The 16,655-nt window shown below is 42.2% G+C and overlaps 2 protein-coding genes across 8 annotated transcripts in view; one reads left to right on the forward strand and one right to left on the reverse strand.

Moving 5' to 3' along the window:
• Positions 1-15,587, forward strand: part of RFC1 (replication factor C subunit 1) — a 76,545-nt gene extending 60,958 nt beyond the window's left edge. For both annotated transcript variants that reach the window (XM_006029225.3, XM_006029226.3), the window contains exons 12-25: positions 2,081-2,185; positions 2,819-3,215; positions 4,513-4,622; positions 6,190-6,304; positions 7,720-7,808; positions 8,371-8,508; positions 9,419-9,514; positions 9,699-9,797; positions 10,329-10,483; positions 10,598-10,715; positions 12,503-12,648; positions 12,989-13,202; positions 13,879-14,067; positions 14,662-15,587. In XM_006029225.3, the coding sequence (XP_006029287.1) occupies positions 2,081-2,185; positions 2,819-3,215; positions 4,513-4,622; positions 6,190-6,304; positions 7,720-7,808; positions 8,371-8,508; positions 9,419-9,514; positions 9,699-9,797; positions 10,329-10,483; positions 10,598-10,715; positions 12,503-12,648; positions 12,989-13,202; positions 13,879-14,067; positions 14,662-14,754 (2,064 nt within the window). In that variant the 3' untranslated portion in view covers positions 14,755-15,587. The remainder of the gene's footprint in view (positions 1-2,080; positions 2,186-2,818; positions 3,216-4,512; positions 4,623-6,189; positions 6,305-7,719; positions 7,809-8,370; positions 8,509-9,418; positions 9,515-9,698; positions 9,798-10,328; positions 10,484-10,597; positions 10,716-12,502; positions 12,649-12,988; positions 13,203-13,878; positions 14,068-14,661) is intronic.
• A 507-nt stretch (positions 15,588-16,094) lies between these two features.
• Positions 16,095-16,655, reverse strand: part of WDR19 (WD repeat domain 19) — a 90,164-nt gene continuing 89,603 nt past the window's right edge. For all 6 annotated transcript variants that reach the window (XM_025210687.1, XM_025210686.1, XM_025210688.1 and 3 more), the window contains one exon: positions 16,095-16,309. The gene's annotated coding sequence lies outside the window, so the exon portion shown is untranslated. The remainder of the gene's footprint in view (positions 16,310-16,655) is intronic.

Raw genomic sequence — 16,655 nt, forward strand, 5'->3', positions numbered from 1 at the left:
AAGGCCCGAAGACACGAGGGACAGGTGAGGGGACTCCCACTCCCCTCTCCCGCCCCCAGCTGCAGGGTCCCCACCAGGCTGCCCCCACAGACGGGGGGGGGGGGGGGGGGGGGGGGCAGGGTGTTGCTGCCCCCCCGTCGGGCCCCGTCTGGATGGAGGCCTCAGAGGAGCCCTGGGTAGGTGACGCCGCCGGGGCACTGTCCCTAGCAGCAGTGCACCATGTCCTTACCATGTCCGTAGAGCTACAAGTCCTCCTCTCTCCCCTGCCGAAGCCTCTGACCTGACTCCTCCTGCTTGCCTGCCTTGCGCGAATGCTGGCGCAAACACCGGTGCGTCCTTACAGAGCATGCCTGTTTGCGTGCGGCTCAGGAGCACGGTGTCCTGCTGCTCTTTGCCAAATAGGATCCAGGGGCTTTCCCTCTGGATCTGCTGCAGCTGTGCCTATCCCTCCGCCCTGCTTACGTTTCAGCTGCTGTTGCTGCCACTACCAGTGCTGGTCTTGGGTGAGTGTCGAGGGCACATGTGCGCCTGCTCCTGGTCCCACCTGCCGCAGGCTGGGGCTTGCCATGGCTGTTAACAGCCATGGGTTTAAATTTCTTGCATTAACTGTGGCAGCCAATCAGGTTGTTCTAGGCTTCCTTGGAAGAGCCCATTGGTTGTCCCTCCCACTGGGTTCCCCTCCCACATGGGGATAGCTGCTGCCACTGGATTTGTCGGGGATCCCCCGATAGGCAGTCCCCCTTCCTCCAGGGGGAAGTTCCCCCCTAGCCTGCCTGCCCCCTGCCTGTGCCCCAGAGCGCACCTGTTTGCATGCTCTGTTCGTGCACAGCTCGGATCCTCGTATACTTAGGCTTTTTGCTGGGAGACCTGTGATTCTCCCAGTAGAAATGTAACTGGTATGAACCCTTAATCTGCTTAAGGTGGAAATTGCATGGAAACAGAAAATTTGGGGCCCATTTGGAGAATCACTCTATATATCATGGAAAGGAATTGCCTACGTTGTGGATGTGTGCACACATACATGCATGACGTGAACAGGGAGCAGAGGGGCTGGGGTGAAAAGCTGAGAGAGAAAATCACAGCAGGGAATACAGAGCAGACAGCGCACTGGGAACAGAGGGGGAAGTGCCTCCTTTAAGATAGAAAATTGGAAAACTTTTCTCCAGTCTCAAGTGATTTGGTCACATCAGGTTTCACTGTATTAAGTAATTTTCATAGGAAAAAAATGTAGTTTATGTTAAGCTTTCTTTGTACTCCCAGTTTTAGAGAGTGCCTCCGTTTTGACTAGAATGTACCATTAACTACTTCCATGTCTATGTAGTTTTTGAGTTTGACAATAATGTGGGTTTAGTTGCATTGTGCTTAGGCACGAGGACATTAGATGTGAAGCTATCTGTTCTAGGTGTGAGCCAGGCGAACAGAGTCATAATGGTGTTTTTATGTAAGGAAGTCCAGTGGCAAAGATGTTGATATTATTAGTTATAAAAGTATTTAACTGAAGAAATTAATTGTCATGCATGCCTTTTTTACACATTAGAAACACTGGTGATTTAATGTTTAATGAGAGAAAAGGTGAATCTGAATGCTTATAGCTCTCCTAAAAGGTATAGGTTAATCAGCACCCTGTGAAGATCCTATGAAGTCTCACTGCCATTTGGAGATGAGAATTTTAAAGCATTAAAATTTTTTCAAGAAAACTAAATAAGTGAATAATTAATTTCTTGTATATTTCTGGTACATTTTCAAATGTTACCATCTTAAAGTGACCAACTGATTAGAATATCATTTAAAAGTTTTGCTGAAATATTACAATGTTTATCTTGAGGTTACTGCTTACTATATTTCTCATGCCTAGGAATAGCCATTTGTGGCCCTGATTCTCCCCGTTTATGTTGATAAACATAAGGCTAGTTAGTGTTCATTTGTTTTTAAAATTATTTTAAAAATTATTCCTGTAATGTGTACACATTCATACTGCACTTAAATATTGCTTGTGTTTCTTAATTTTATGTAATAATGACTAACTCTTGATTATGTGAGTTATACAGTGTAATAAAATGGATCTTTTTTTCTGGTTTAGGCATCTGCTTTAGGGACAAAGATTATTGATGAAGATGGCCTATTTGATCTGATTCAAACTATGCCTGGCAAAAAGTCCAAATACGAATTAGCAGCTGAAGCAGAGGTTTGTATTAAAAATGACTTAATTTCTTAAAGGACTGTCTGCTTCTACTGTTAGCTGTGTGTCAGTTGTTTGATAGCTCCCGAGTCCTGGTTTCAGAGTGCTCTGTTCCAGCTCAAGTTCCATCTGTCTGACTCTTTTTTTTTAACTTGAGACTTGAAAATACAAGGTGTTTGCTGTGTTTAGATTTTCTTTTAGTTACTTCAGCTTTGGTATGATCAGGTTTCTGCTCTCCTCCATCACCTGTGATCCCCAATTTAAGATTACATCTCCAGTGATACATTGTTGCAGGGAGCTCTCATGATGTTTCCTGATGGCTTTTGCAAGAGGGGAGGCCATAGTGCGTTACTGTTCAGAAGCCTTTTGTAATTACTTCCTCCAAAGTCTGAGCTTCATGGGCAGGCTTCAAGTCCGTGAGATGTTGCAGTTTATTTCTAAACTGAGGTCTCTGATTAGCTGATTATTTGTAACGTTCCAAAATGGAAAATTTCTATGAAAATGACTTTTTTCAGTTCTTAGTCACAGGCTGTGGCACTTCCTTAGGCTGTCTGGCTACATGTAGAAAAGGGCTGCAGGTGTATTCCCACGTGGTTTTATTCTCTTTTGCTCCTTTCTCTCCTATCTTTTTTTTCTAAGGTAAACAAAGCAAAGTCACAAGGGGAGAAGACCCCACAGAAAGCTGGTGCTGCCAAGAAAAAAAATAGCTCAGCTAAGAAAGAAACTGATTCTAAAAAAAAGAAATCAACGCCTGGAAAGGGGGGCAGTCTCAAAGCATTCAAGAAAGAAAATGCTGAAGTGCGGAAAGTTCTGGACTTTACGCAGCAAGCAGCGGAGACAAAACATGCCTCAAATGCTGAGGAGACTTTTGTTTCTGAGATAAGCACGGGTGGAACAGAGGGCTTGCTGTGGGTGGATAAATATAAGCCCACGTCAGTTAAAACAATAATCGGACAGCAAGGAGAACAGAGCTGTGCTAACAAACTGCTACGATGGCTCCGGAACTGGCACGAGAATACGTCCGAGAACAAACACGGTGACTATGCATTTAGCACCTCTGTCTGTTGGCAGGTTTTTCTGTAGGTGTCTGGCACTTGCATAGCTCAACTTCGTACACAGCTAGCCAAGACATCTTTACCCAGCGCAAACAGCTCTGACAGGAAGCTTAAGTCTGGGAATGGAAGATAGGTTTTCAGCAGGTGTTGCACCTTTGTGCAATTATAAACTAATTTTCAGTTCACAAGGTTTACAGTCACGTTTTCACTCCCAACTTCAGTTACTTAGATTTTTACAAACCATAGGAGGGCCTACGCAGTGCTCTGGGTACCCAGGGCAGTCTTTTTCTCAGATAGAATAAAACATCAATTATCCCCAAGACCAACCATAATAGCTGGGCTACAAACAATATATAATAAAATCAATTGGTCCCCATATACAGTGCCTAGAGTGTCCTGCCATTGGGACCTGTCCTTTCCAGAAGCTGTCTGTTCATCAGCAAGGAGAGGAGAAGATGGTTTTTGCAGCATTCCCTGATGGCCAGTTATGCTCTGAGTACTGGTGGTCTGCACTGGCTATGAAGCTGCTATAAGGGGAATGTGCAGGGATCAGCCATAGACTCTTTTTTTTTTTTTTTTTTTTTTTTTTTTTTTTTAAAGATCCAGCCTATTGATACTGAAAAGTGGTGTTTGCTTCACCCTTTTTTTCTCACTGCATATATATTTCTTTATAACTTAAGAGTTATTTTTTATGATATGAGTCTTCAGTACTAATTACATGTTGTTAAAACAGTTTAGTGCAGCAGCTATGCTAATGATCAAAGATGTTAGTATTTTTGTCCTGGAAGAAAGGCTTGTTCTGGGATCCTACCTGTGTACTCTTGAATAATTGTGGGTCATTCAGGTTAATTATGAGTGGCTCCAAGGACAAGTCTCTCAGGCTGTCTGCTCTGGCTGGGCACTTATTGGCAGAGGGGCAGCAGTGCAGCTTGGCAGGGCTGTGTGTAAATGGACGTGCTGCTTGTGTTTTGATCCAAGTTATAACCTAGGACAATGAGGACTGCCTCAGATGAGGTATCTGTTTATAGCCTTATAATAACACTGAGTGTTAAATTGGTAGGAATTAAACTATAGGTCCCCAAGTGCCTCTGATACAGGTATTCCTGATCATCCTATACGTTTGTAGTTTGTTGTTTTGATATCCCAAGATTGAGTTTGTCTGTGTTAAGGTTTTGCATTTGCAAAGTGTATTATTAAAGTATGTAGCTGTTTCTGTCATGCATATATCCACGTAAAAGGTGCAATCTCTCTTTTTTTTTTTTTTTTTTTTTTTTAAAGCAAAACCCAGTAAATTTGGAGGCAGAGATGATGGTACTAATTTTAAGGCAGCATTGCTCTCGGGTCCACCAGGTGTTGGCAAAACTACTACAGCTGCTTTAGTTTGTGAGGTGAGTCCTTATTCACGATTGTTCTTGGGAAAAGATACAAGTGTCAAGTACTCATTTTGATCATAGAATTGGATATGTGTAGGTGGATCACTTTTGGGCCTCTGCTTGGGTGTACAGGGAGTTCAGTTCAGAACTAGTGTAGATGATGATGCATGTTTGGATAATTGCAGGGGTGTGGTATAAGCACAGAGGAATGTGTATCTTGTTTGCCTTTCTATTTAGTGAAAGGAAAGCACATTCACTGAGCATTTGATTTTTCTAAAACTCTTGGGACTGGCTTTATTCTACTTCTGTTGAAGCCTAGAGAAATTTTTCATTGACTCAGTAGGAGCAGAGTTTAAGCTAATATTGCATACTGAAACATTGGAATCAGTGAGATGCATATTTTCCCTGTTCTTTCTACATCTTTTCACTTCCTCATTTGCATGCTTCCTAGGTGAATGGTTAGGGCTGTCAGGTGTATGTTTGCAGTATTTGCAGAGCCCTGAAAATTATCATAGAACAACTTGTGGACCAAAGTGTTCCTCACCGTGACTGATCCCCATGGGCCACTGAAGGCAATTGAGAGTTGCAAGGGTTTGAGAATGGTAGTACAATTGTCAAGTAAAGAAATAAAAAAACTGTAAAAAAATTTATTGAAACGTAGCCTTATTTATTACAGTGTATTTATGGAGTCAAAGGGTAAAATTGGTGGGGAAAAGCAAAAATATTTAGAATTTTGAATATGGGATCACTAGCTTGAAAAGGTTGCAGGAGACACTGATCTGATCTAATTTTGTGGTGAGAAAAAAATTTCACAGTTCTTAGTGCAGTAATTCAGAAATATTTGTGAGTCAAGTGTGTATTTTCAGACAGGCCTAAGGGAGTTTATTGTCCCAAGGAATTCAGCACAGAGCTCCCTTATGGCTCTTTGGAAAACCTGACCTAAAACTTTTGCTGTAGCTGCTGTTTGAGACGCATGCCATATACCTGCACAGCACTATGCAATGCTCTGTAGACATAGCCGAGTCAGCTCTGAGCAAGTTTGGGTACCGAGATTCTAGCACTAATCTCTACAGGCTGATTGGTGCTATGCAGGGCTAGCCTTTGGACTACTGCTGCTATTCTGCTTCTGGGCCCTGGTTAATTTGTTTGGAACTGACTCTGGTATTTTCATGTGGCACTGCATTGCTCCAGGTAGATTTACCCATGTTACGTTAACTGATGCAGTATTCTTCCTGTGCAGCTTCAGTAGCCTCTACAGTTTAGTCCATGCCTCCAACTTTTGTAAAAACTGAAAGAAGGCAGACGCAGCCCCAGATTTGTGGAACTGTGGAAGCAATTCACTGAATCAGCAGTTGATTTTGTTCTCTTTTGGGGTTTTGTAGCAACTCTCTGTATTTAGTGATCAACACTTTTTTAGGATGCAAGTGAACAGAGGGACTACAAAGGGAATCGCACTACAAATGAGAACTGAAAACGAGAGTTGTGTGGAAACTGCTCGTGATTTTAGTTGATACTTGTGGTGATCTCTTTGTTCACAACTTAGATTTTCTGATTCTTTTATTATTGTTCTGATTGGGATTAGGAATTGGGCTACAGCTATGTGGAGCTGAATGCCAGTGACACTCGTAGCAAGAACAGTTTGAAAGAAGTGGTGGCTGAATCTCTAAACAACACCAGCATCAAAGACTTCTGTTCCGGTATGGATTACTTCAAGTATTTTTGTTCAGTTAGGACCCAGTTTTATGAAGTGTTGAGTGTACTTGGTGGCTGGCAGGACTGGGCTCAAGCAGCAGTATTTAGAAGAAGGCGTCACATATCACAATGAAGTAAATCAGAGCAGTGCCCTATTTTGGGAACAAATTCTTAAGCTACAGAAATCATATAAACTGTTAAGAAGATATGTAGTCATAGACTGCATAGAGAAGTAGGGCTGGAAGGGACATCCAAATATCCTCTAGTCCAGTGGTTTTAAACCTTTGCCATTTGTGGACCCCTAAAAAAAATTGAGTGAAGGTGTGGACCCCTTTGATTTGTAAGTGTGGGTATTCACAGACTTTTGATTGATCAGTCATCTTTCGTGGGCCCCATAGACATGGTCTGCTGACCCCCAGGGGTCTGTGGACCACAGGCTGAAAAACACTCATTTAGTCTGAGGCAGGGTCATCCCTGTCCAAGCCATCCCATACAACTATAATCTAAACTCTACATAAGACTACCATCAACCCTGACACAACAAAAACCTAACACCGTAAACTGTCATAGGTAAAGCAGGGGAACGATGGCAGCCAATAGCCTTCTTTTATAAAATGTTGTCAATACATGCTCAAGAGATCCTGAGTAGAGGGCCATGTCCCCCTTTCAGAGGAAGGCAAATACCCTCACTGTCCATATCAATCTGACTGTGGGGTAAAATTTCTTCCTGATACCAGGTGTGGTGATTGGTCTGACCCTGAGTGGAGGGACAAGACTCTCTGGCCTGGAACCTCCAGCTTTGCTCCTAGCAGGAAGGTTGGCTCCACTCCCTGAGACTAGGAACAGAATGGAGCAGCAGCTGCTTCCTGCTCGCTCTCTAGACTGGCAGAAGGGCTTGGGGCTTTGCCTCACTTCTTCTACCCTCCCTTTCCACACTAGTCTGGGAAGAGAAAGAAGCAGCCAGGCAAAACCCCCATTCTCTTCCCCAAGCTGGGCAGTGCCTAGTTTGGGGAAGAGGCAGGGAGCAGTAGCAGATGCTTGCCTCAGTGCTTGCCCAGCAAGACTTTGGCTTTGCCTCAGTGCTCCCTCCACTCTGCTTCTGGAGGTCAGAAGGCTGCTCCCCTCCCATTCTCAACACCTCAGACTTGGGAAGGCACAGGGAGTCTTCCTACTGCTCTACTGGGTAGTGAAACCCAGGTACTGTTTTCCTTGGTCTTGGGAGAAAAGGCAGCTGCAGGCTGAACCCTCTCTAGGCTTCTACTTTGAAAGATTTCTACTGGTGGAAATTTCTGAGAATTTTCTACTGGTAGAAATGAACATCTGTTTGTAGCCTGAACTGTAGAGCACTCTGAATATATAACCTGGTGAGTCAATGTATTTCCTTTGCATTTTCACTTTCTTGTCTTTATTCATTCCTTAGGAACTTCCCCTTCAGTTAGCACAAAGCACGTACTGATCATGGATGAGGTGGATGGAATGGCAGGCAATGAAGACCGAGGAGGAATACAGGTGAAGCTGCTTTTAGGAGTATAAGAAATGCCATATGGGGCTAGCCCAATGGTCTGTCTAGCCCAGTAACATGTCTCTGACAGTGGCAAGAGTGGATACTTTTGCTTAAGTGGTGTAACTATTTTGTGCATGTAGATTTTGTTATATTGATGATTAAAAGCTCTTTGTAGAAGTGAATTTTTTACAACCAGAAACAGCTGCTTGGACTGACTGGGTTGTAAGGCAGTAGAAATTATCTGACGTGTTAATAGAGTGAGTGACAAACCAAACAAATAAGAAATAAAGAACCAGCTCATATGAAAAATTAACATAGCTCCATTGATTGGAGGTTGGGCTAGATGATCTTCTGAGGTTCCTTCCAACCCTAATTTTCTATGATTCTATGATTACATGGATTACAAAATACAGTGATTTACAATAAGGTTATGCTGATTTATAACAGGTTTAGGATTTGTCCTGTGCCATTTGACTGTGTGCCATTTAATATAACACATTCTAATAGTTTTTGCTGTCTATGCTGTAAAATATTAACAGTTTTGCTGTGTGTTTGTTTAAATTGCAGGAGTTAATTGGATTGATCAAGTTTACAAAGATACCTATCATCTGCATGTGTAATGATCGGAACCATCCCAAAATTCGTTCTCTGGTCCATTATTGTTTTGATCTTCGTTTTCAGAGACCTCGGGTAGAACAGATTAAGGTATGGGGCAGGTGGATTGCTGTGTTGGGCTTCATGGAATGCAGAGAGCTCTCTGAGGAATTTTCTTTTAATTGATGGAACTCTTACAGTAGCGGGTATCGTCATTAATATACTGGAAGGTTAAAAACTGGATCATCTTGACAATACTTCACAGTAGAATATCTTGTATGGCAGGGGTGTCACAGGTATGGCCCACAGAGCCCTGCAATCTGAGAGTTTTGGAACGGCCCCATGTGCTTCATGTAGCATGTGCCAGCCCTTGCCCCAGGCTCCACATGCAGCATGTGGAACTAGTCTGGCATGTGCTGGGTGCAGGCACATGGCACTGGAGCCAATGCACACAGTGCACAAGGCTGTTCTGGGATGTACACTGTATGTGGCACCTGTTCTGTGCACTAAGTCCAATATGTGGGCTAGTCTGTGGACCTGATAGCCCACAGGCTGGCTCCATACACCTCACATTGTGCACAGGGCCAGATGAGTTTGATACCTCTGTTGTATGGTCACAGCTTGGATTTTCAAACTGTGTGTGAAGTGGGGCATTGAAGAAAAAAGCCTGATGGGTTTTGTGGGATTTTTTTGGGGTTTTTTTTTCAAAAGAATTAAGCAACCAAGAGCACCTGTTCTTGGGTTAGCACATGTTTTACAATCAGTTTTGGGGCCCAAATAATTTAGACCTATTTAATAACTGTAGTGATACATATAACAGTCACAACAGATTACAGTCAGTTATAGCTATGAATCCATGAGGGCTAGTTAAATGATCACACTGAAATCAAATAATTTTGATAGCTTCTAGTGTGGATACTGCCTTTGTGGATTCTACCTTTGTGTTGTATTTTTTTTCCAAAAATGTTTGCAGATTACTTTATAGCTGCACTTTCTTTCTAAAGTATTTTGTTTATTCCAGGGTGCCATGATGTCTGTTGCATATAAAGAAGGTTTAAAGATCCCACCACCTGCGATGAATGAGATAATCATGGCAGCAAATCAGGACATCAGGCAGGTCAGTTATGCACCTGTGGTATTCTGGGTAGTCTGTAGTGCATAAGACCTTGCTTTCAGTGCAGCACAGAAACACTGAGGGCTGTTCTTCCATAGAGATCAGATTTTTTTTTTTTTCCATTGATGCTTTTCTTCCTGGGAGTGCTCTTAGCTACCTGTAACTTGTCCGTCTTGCTTCTTCTTAGGTTTTGCACAATCTTAGTATGTGGTGTGCAAAAGATAAATCATTGACATATGATAAGGCCAAAGCTGATGCCAGCAAAGCCAAAAAGGACATCAAACTGGTAAGAGGAATGCACTTGTGGGCATAGCTCCTATTGCTTTGTTTTTGCTAAGAGAAGATTCTTAGAAAAGCCTACTGAGTTGAGCAGCAGAAAAAACATTAGTTGTCAAAATGTGGTGGGGCACTTGCTGCTCAGAGATGTTTTGAGCCTGTATCCAGAACCACCAAGAGTGTCTAGAGGACACAGTGTTCCTAGAAGACAGCTATAGAGCTAATTTACTAGATCTAAAGCTAAAGTATTTTAAAGAACTAGGTCTTACAGTGTAGTGACTAAGTCTTTTGCTTGGCAACTCTTGTGTAGGTCAATTTAATAGTTACTTGTTCTCACAAAGACAAAATCCCTTATCTCCATCTCCCTCACAGGGTTGCTGAGACAAAATCTGTGAAGCACTTTCAGATCCATAACTAGAAAGACCTATAGAAATGCAAAGTTTAAGAAGCATGGATATTGCTGTAAGACATTACCATAGTATTTCCCATCCTTATCCACAGACATCATAAGTTAAGGCTCATGTTGTTGCATGTTGTTTAGGGGCCCTTTGATGTCGTCCGGAAAGTGTTTGCGGCTGGTGAGGAGACTGCTCATATGTCTCTTATAGACAAATCGGACCTTTTCTTCCATGACTACTCTCTAGCACCTCTCTTTGTTCAGGAAAATTATGTACATGTGAAGCCTATCGCTGCTGGGTGAGTTACTCCTTTTCCCAAATAGTAGAGCATTTGGTGTCTGTGTCATGTTAGAAAACAAACTCTGTGGGTGTTCCTGGAGTAGTAATACTGAATAACTGCTTTTTTTCCTAGAAATAACTTGAAAAAGCATTTGATGCTGCTGAGCAGAGCAGCAGATAGCATCTGTGATGGTGATCTCGTTGACACTCAGATTCGCAGGAAGCAGAACTGGAGCCTTCTTCCTACGCAGGTAAACACTTGCCATTCATTTTCAACACACAAATTCAGATTTTTAAGCACCAGCTCACCTCCTTGAAATTACTGTCCTGGTTTTGTGGTTTTCAAACTTCCTAAACTCATGGAAAGCTTTCATATCACCTCTTTTGCCATGGAATTCCTACTCCTATCCTGTGAGCTGACGCAAAGCAGGAGACCCAGCCCAGCAGTGGTGTCTTACCACCTCCCAGTTCACTCTCCTATTACCCATGATGACCTGTCGTGGAAGCTCAGGGTTCTGTGGAACACAGTTTGAAATCCACTGTCCTGGTTTATTAAAAATAATGACAGATTGTAGAACTCGTGTTCTTCTGTTCAGGCAGCCTGGTAGATTCAGCCACACTGACTGGAGCAGTAACCTGTGTGAATTTTGGTGAAACTATATGTTCATGTCATAATGCAGTATGTTCTAAACTTTCAAAAGCCCAAACCCCTTTTCAGGAAATTGAAATGGAACCTATGTTCCCTTCAACGCTCATACTTTTAAGAACCTATCCATCTTAATATATGTTATCTGCATTTCTCCACTTCTCTTTTCTGGGCTTACTGTTCATTCCCCCTACATATTCTGGGAGATCCCTCAACGAGAGAGCTTTTCATAATTATACTCGTCTCCTTTCACTGTTTTTTGCTAAGCAATGAAATGTAACAATGTTGATGCTTTAAAATCTGCATTGGTTGCACTTGCCTTGGATTTGAAGTTTGTCTTCTTTGCAATCATAGTAACTAGAGATTTTATTATACAATGAAAGCTAAAAATGTTGGTCTGGTCTTGCCCTCTCAGTTAGACTTCGGCAAGTGTCCCTGTGTTTCTCTCTCTTTCTTCACTCCAGCTTTGGGAAATAGACTTAGGAATGTAGGACTGGACGGGCTTCCTTGACCATGTGGTGCAGTCCTGTGCATTTGTAGTCATGTACATTATCCTAAAATGCCCATGGAAACATCTGTTTTGACCTCCCCCACTCTTGTTCCTTGAATACCACAGTTTCTAAGTACCCATTAAAACACCTACAGTGTGTGATATAGGAATAAATCCAGAAAGACATGGGTGCCACCAGTCCATAATGTTAAGTAAAATGTGTTCAGAGGATCCTAGGAAGAGAACCAGGTCCTGCAATATTGAGAAAAAAAATCCCCAACAGTCCTGCCAGAAAGAATGAGTTTTTTCATTTGTCCTGTTCTTGGACACTATATCCCAGCTATGATCCGTTCTTATTCCTGGGACTGAAAACTCCATGGAAATCTGCACCCCATGTTCTGGGGTACTTGAGGTGATTGTATCTCTTAAGGTGATCCTTTTTTTTTTTTTTTTTGAGAGAGAGATGGGAGTTAAATTAGTAATTCAGAATTAATTTTCTCAGGACATGGACCATAAAATAATCTTTAAAATAAAGGAACTAGATTTTTCTTTTGACAGATATATGGTGCATTTTGTTTTTTCAGTAGTATGTCTACATAGAAATCCATCCAGCTGCTGCTGCCCTCCTCCTCCTCCTCCCCCACCCCCAAGCCAAGCTTATCCACCTTTTATTTTTTTTCTATTGCTTGGCCCAGCCTAATTTTAACTACATCCACGGACATGTGTTTTTCCTGCAGAGATGGTTCCTCAGCATCGTTGATCCTGTGCTTGTGCATGTTTCAAACCTAAGCTTGGGCAGTTAGCACTGTTTTCTTAGCCCTGTTTATATTTTCATTGTGTTGTGGTATCAGCGTTAAGGTTTCCATTCTGGACAGAGTTTCTAATAGGTTTCACCTTTTTAGGCTATTTATGCCAGTGTTCTTCCGGGAGAGCTGATGAGAGGTTACATGTCCCAGTTTCCTAACTTCCCAAGCTGGCTGGGGAAATTTTCGTCTACAGGAAAACATGAGCGTATCATTCAAGAACTGGCAACGCACATGAGTCTCAGGTAATGCTGACATCCTTTTGTACTTTCCAAGTTGCACTGGTATGGATATTACCTCTGCGCTCTCTCAGCTTTAGGAAACGATTGTAGCTCGTTTAGCCATTATACTCTGGAAAAATAATGCACGTGACCTGTTTTCTAACTGCAGTAGGCTGTGGCATGGCCCTCCCTTGCCAGTCAGCTGTGACTACAATCTTGCAATAGGCATTTGTGGTGATTTGGTACTGGTGGCTCCCCACTCTACTGATGGTTTTATTGTGGGTGCTGTGCACATCTGGGCCCTGAGTAGCTGACACATCTGGAAATGCTCAGTAACATGGCTTCTCTTTTTCATTTGGCAAAGAACCAACACGTGCAAGAGAACAGTGAACATAGAGTATTTGTCATATTTGCGGGACGCAATTGTCAGACCCTTGACAAGTTTAGGAGTAGAAGGTGTGCCAGATGCTGTAACGTTTATGGATTCCTACTGCTTGATGAAAGATGATGTTGAAAATATCATGGAAATAAGTAGCTGGGGAGGCAAACCTAGTCCCTTCTCTAAACTGGATCCCAAGGTAAAATTTACTATTTTATATCCTATTATTTTATAAAATAAAATGCTTGGCTTTATACTGTTTTGAGGTGGTTTGGGGACAACTAAGAAATTGCTGAAGCTGGTACAGTGCATGATAGACTTTCCACTACCTCCAGCTCTAGCATAGGGCACACAATGGAGGCTTGCAGCTTGGGAGGTAGTGCATCCAGTTCTTTACTAATACTGTGAGCACACATACAAGATTAGGTCCAAGTAATGACGGGGAGTACATCTAGTCTCAAAATCTTTCAGGCTGCTAAGACTGACTAGCATGCTGGTTGTAATCATGGTGTTCAGGTGACTTGGCTGTAGGAGACTGAGCTGCCATTATTCAGTGGCATTGGAGCAGTGTTTTTAAGAATGTAGGTGGTGCCTAAACTGAACTTAATGTGGATGACTCTCTCTCTAGGTTCCAGGTACTTTTGAGCATTGAGGTATGGGTCTCAAAGATGGTATTCAAATAAATTAAACCCTCAGGCAGCTTAAGTGTTCCATGGTGCTTCTCTATTTCCCCAGATAGCTGTCCTCTTCTCTGTAGGCATTGCACATACTTTTCATTGGTGGGAGGAAGGAGCGAAACCCCTGGATCCAGGCTACCTTGGTTAGTCAGAGGTGGAATTTTAATCTGATACTCCTGGTGTCTCTTATCTGAACAGGTTAAAGCAGCTTTTACACGCACCTATAACAAAGAGGCCCATCTGACTCCATATGCACTGCATGTAGTGAAGACATCTAAACGGCGAGCAGGATCCACTCTAACTTCAGAACTGAATGAAGAATTGAATGCTGATGAACTCCAGTCTGAGGAAGAGCAAGATACTATTGAAAATGATGCAATGATCAAGGTAAAACTTTTAGTTTAATGGTACCATAATGCCACGGATATTCCTAGTAAGCCATCTTTTTAGGCTCAGTAACAGGGGCTGAATTTTATAAAACTAGTACACCAGTTTCTTGGGTTGTTTGACCTGTTCTACAATCAAATAGAAGTTAATACTAGGGGTGTTCAAAACCTTGATTCAAGGCACTTTCTGAAAAAAAACAATTTAAAGTCTTAGCTGGAGTACTGTTCAGTGTACACTTCATGGGAGGGCCTTCTGGTATAGCAGCTGAGCTTTCCTGCCAACTGAAGTTAAACTAGTACACTATCTTTTAGAGAAGGATGGTGTTAGAGATTATCCTCACGCTAAGCCATTGGTAGAGTGAGGGAGAATGGGGACCCTGGGATACGTGGTGGCTACAGTCCCTGGCCTGAGGGACATGCCTCGGAACCCTTTTCCTTTTGATCTAGGACAAAGGTTTTATTTTGGTGACAGTGCTATGAGAACAGGACCCAGGCTAAGCTTGTTCTTTGCTGCCAGGTTAGTGTGGCAGTTCCAATCTGTGTGTTGGTTTTATTTTTGTGGTTTTGTTAACATCCAAACCTTTTTTTATTTTAGCAAAAAAAGACAAAGTCTTCCAAGGTGTCAAAAGCAGAAAAAAGTGAAGAACCAAAAATGGAAGGGAAAAGAAAAGTAAAAATGAGGCGATGAACTGGGTTGCTCAGTACTGACAAGTACACTGGCCAACTGCTCTTGCTCTGGACACAGCTTTGCATACCTGATGGATGTCCCTCTGGCAATGACGTGGTTCAGTGTAAGGGTGGAACCAGCGAGTTGCAAATGCTCCTCTTATAGAGGTGATGTGGCTGCTTTTGCTCTCCCACCATGCAGTGGTAATATAATTCTTGTTAACGTGCTATAAGTTGCAAGAAATAGAGTGGGCAGGAGGCAGGCCATGTCTGCTGCTGGAAAACAATCTAAATAAGCATCTAGGTTAATGGCATTTTGAAAGAGACTTTATAAACTGCTTGGCATTTGTACTAAGTTGGACTTCTAACCTTTTTACTGACTCCCTGCTATTATGTGGTGAAAGCTTGTACATAGTACATAATGCAAAAATGACATTTGCATATTTGTTTTTGTATGTTATGAATAATGTGTAAGATTGCAGTAAAACTAGTTTCACAACATTTTAAAACTTTTTCAGCTTATTAATAGCAATTGATTCTCCTCCTCCCCTCACCCCACCCCTTTGAAGATACATAATTGGCAACTGGCAGCAGGTCATGTCTGCCTGCCTCAGCTTCTGGTTTTCCAGTATATGTGCCTTTTTTTCTTTGGTGTGTTGACACTTTCTCAGCAACCTTCCTTCTGCCTCAAGTAATTCAAATAAAGAGGTATAGAAGAGTGAGGGATTGCTGTTGTGAGGACAGCAGTGAGGAATATTCATTCGTTCATCTTTGGCTTTTCTGGATGCTGTATGCTAAGGATTGGTGTCCCTTTTGACTTGGACTGAATAAATACAGGTAGAGTTGTAAACTAATACCTTTGCGCACTGTCTAAGATTCTTTAGTGTGCTATGAATTTTTTTTCAAATGTGACTTGAAAGCTGAAGTACTTGGAAGCCCAGTGTTCTGCTCCTCATAAATGGCTCTGTATTTCTAAATGGTCTATGGGAACCGAAATAATATAGGCTCATTAAAGCACTGTGGAAATGGGTCTTAGCTAGAAGAACTTAAATATCTGCACAAGTAGTAGTATAGGACACCAGCCTAGTTCTACCTTCTCTTGTGCTTGCCTCTTGACTACCTATATGTTTATCCATGTCTTAGCCAACTTTGCGCAGACAGTTCAAACTGTCCTCATGTTAACTCTGCAGAAATAAGCAGTTATCTTGCTCAAAGATACATGAGAGTTGTACATTTAGTCTACAGGTCTCACCTTTTCCCATGAAAAGAGAAGTCTGTAGATGCAGCAGTGAGTATGTAGTTGTTCCTATTTGTGATGCTGAAGCTGAATGTAGATCTCACTTTAAACTTTAAACCTAGCAGTCAGGTAGTTTTATTGAAAGCAGGGTAAATCAAAGTACAAAAATTATCAAAAGCTACGTATTTACAAATGTATCACAAACTATGGAACAGATCAGTGATCTTGGTATTAGATCATGTTGGGGGAAAAAATCCATTAATAGTTGCACATCTACGTTAACTGAAGTTCCAGTAGGGAGGCTTCCTTTATGTCAGAGCACTTCACAGACCAAATTATTCTGAAAATGAACAGAAACAGTTATTTAGTCCTCTAACAAACTGGTCTTCTACTTAGTTTTTTAACAAATCAGCAGTAGCATCAATATAATTCATAGATGTTAGGGTCGGAAGGGACCTCAATAGGCCATCGAGTCCGACCCCGTGTATAGGCAGGAAAGAGAGATGGGGCTAGATGACCCCAGCTAGATGCTTATCTAACTTCCTCTTGAAGACCCCCAGGGTAGGGGAGAGCACCACCTCCCTTGGGAGCCCGTTCCAGACCTTGGCCACTCTAACTGTGAAGTTCTTCCTAATGTCCAATCTAAATCTGCTCTCTGCTAGCTTGTGGCCATTATTTCTTGTAAC

The sequence above is a fragment of the Alligator sinensis genome, unplaced genomic scaffold (genome assembly GCF_000455745.1).
Source record: "Alligator sinensis unplaced genomic scaffold, ASM45574v1 scaffold246_1, whole genome shotgun sequence".
Lineage (NCBI taxonomy): Eukaryota > Metazoa > Chordata > Crocodylia > Alligatoridae > Alligator > Alligator sinensis.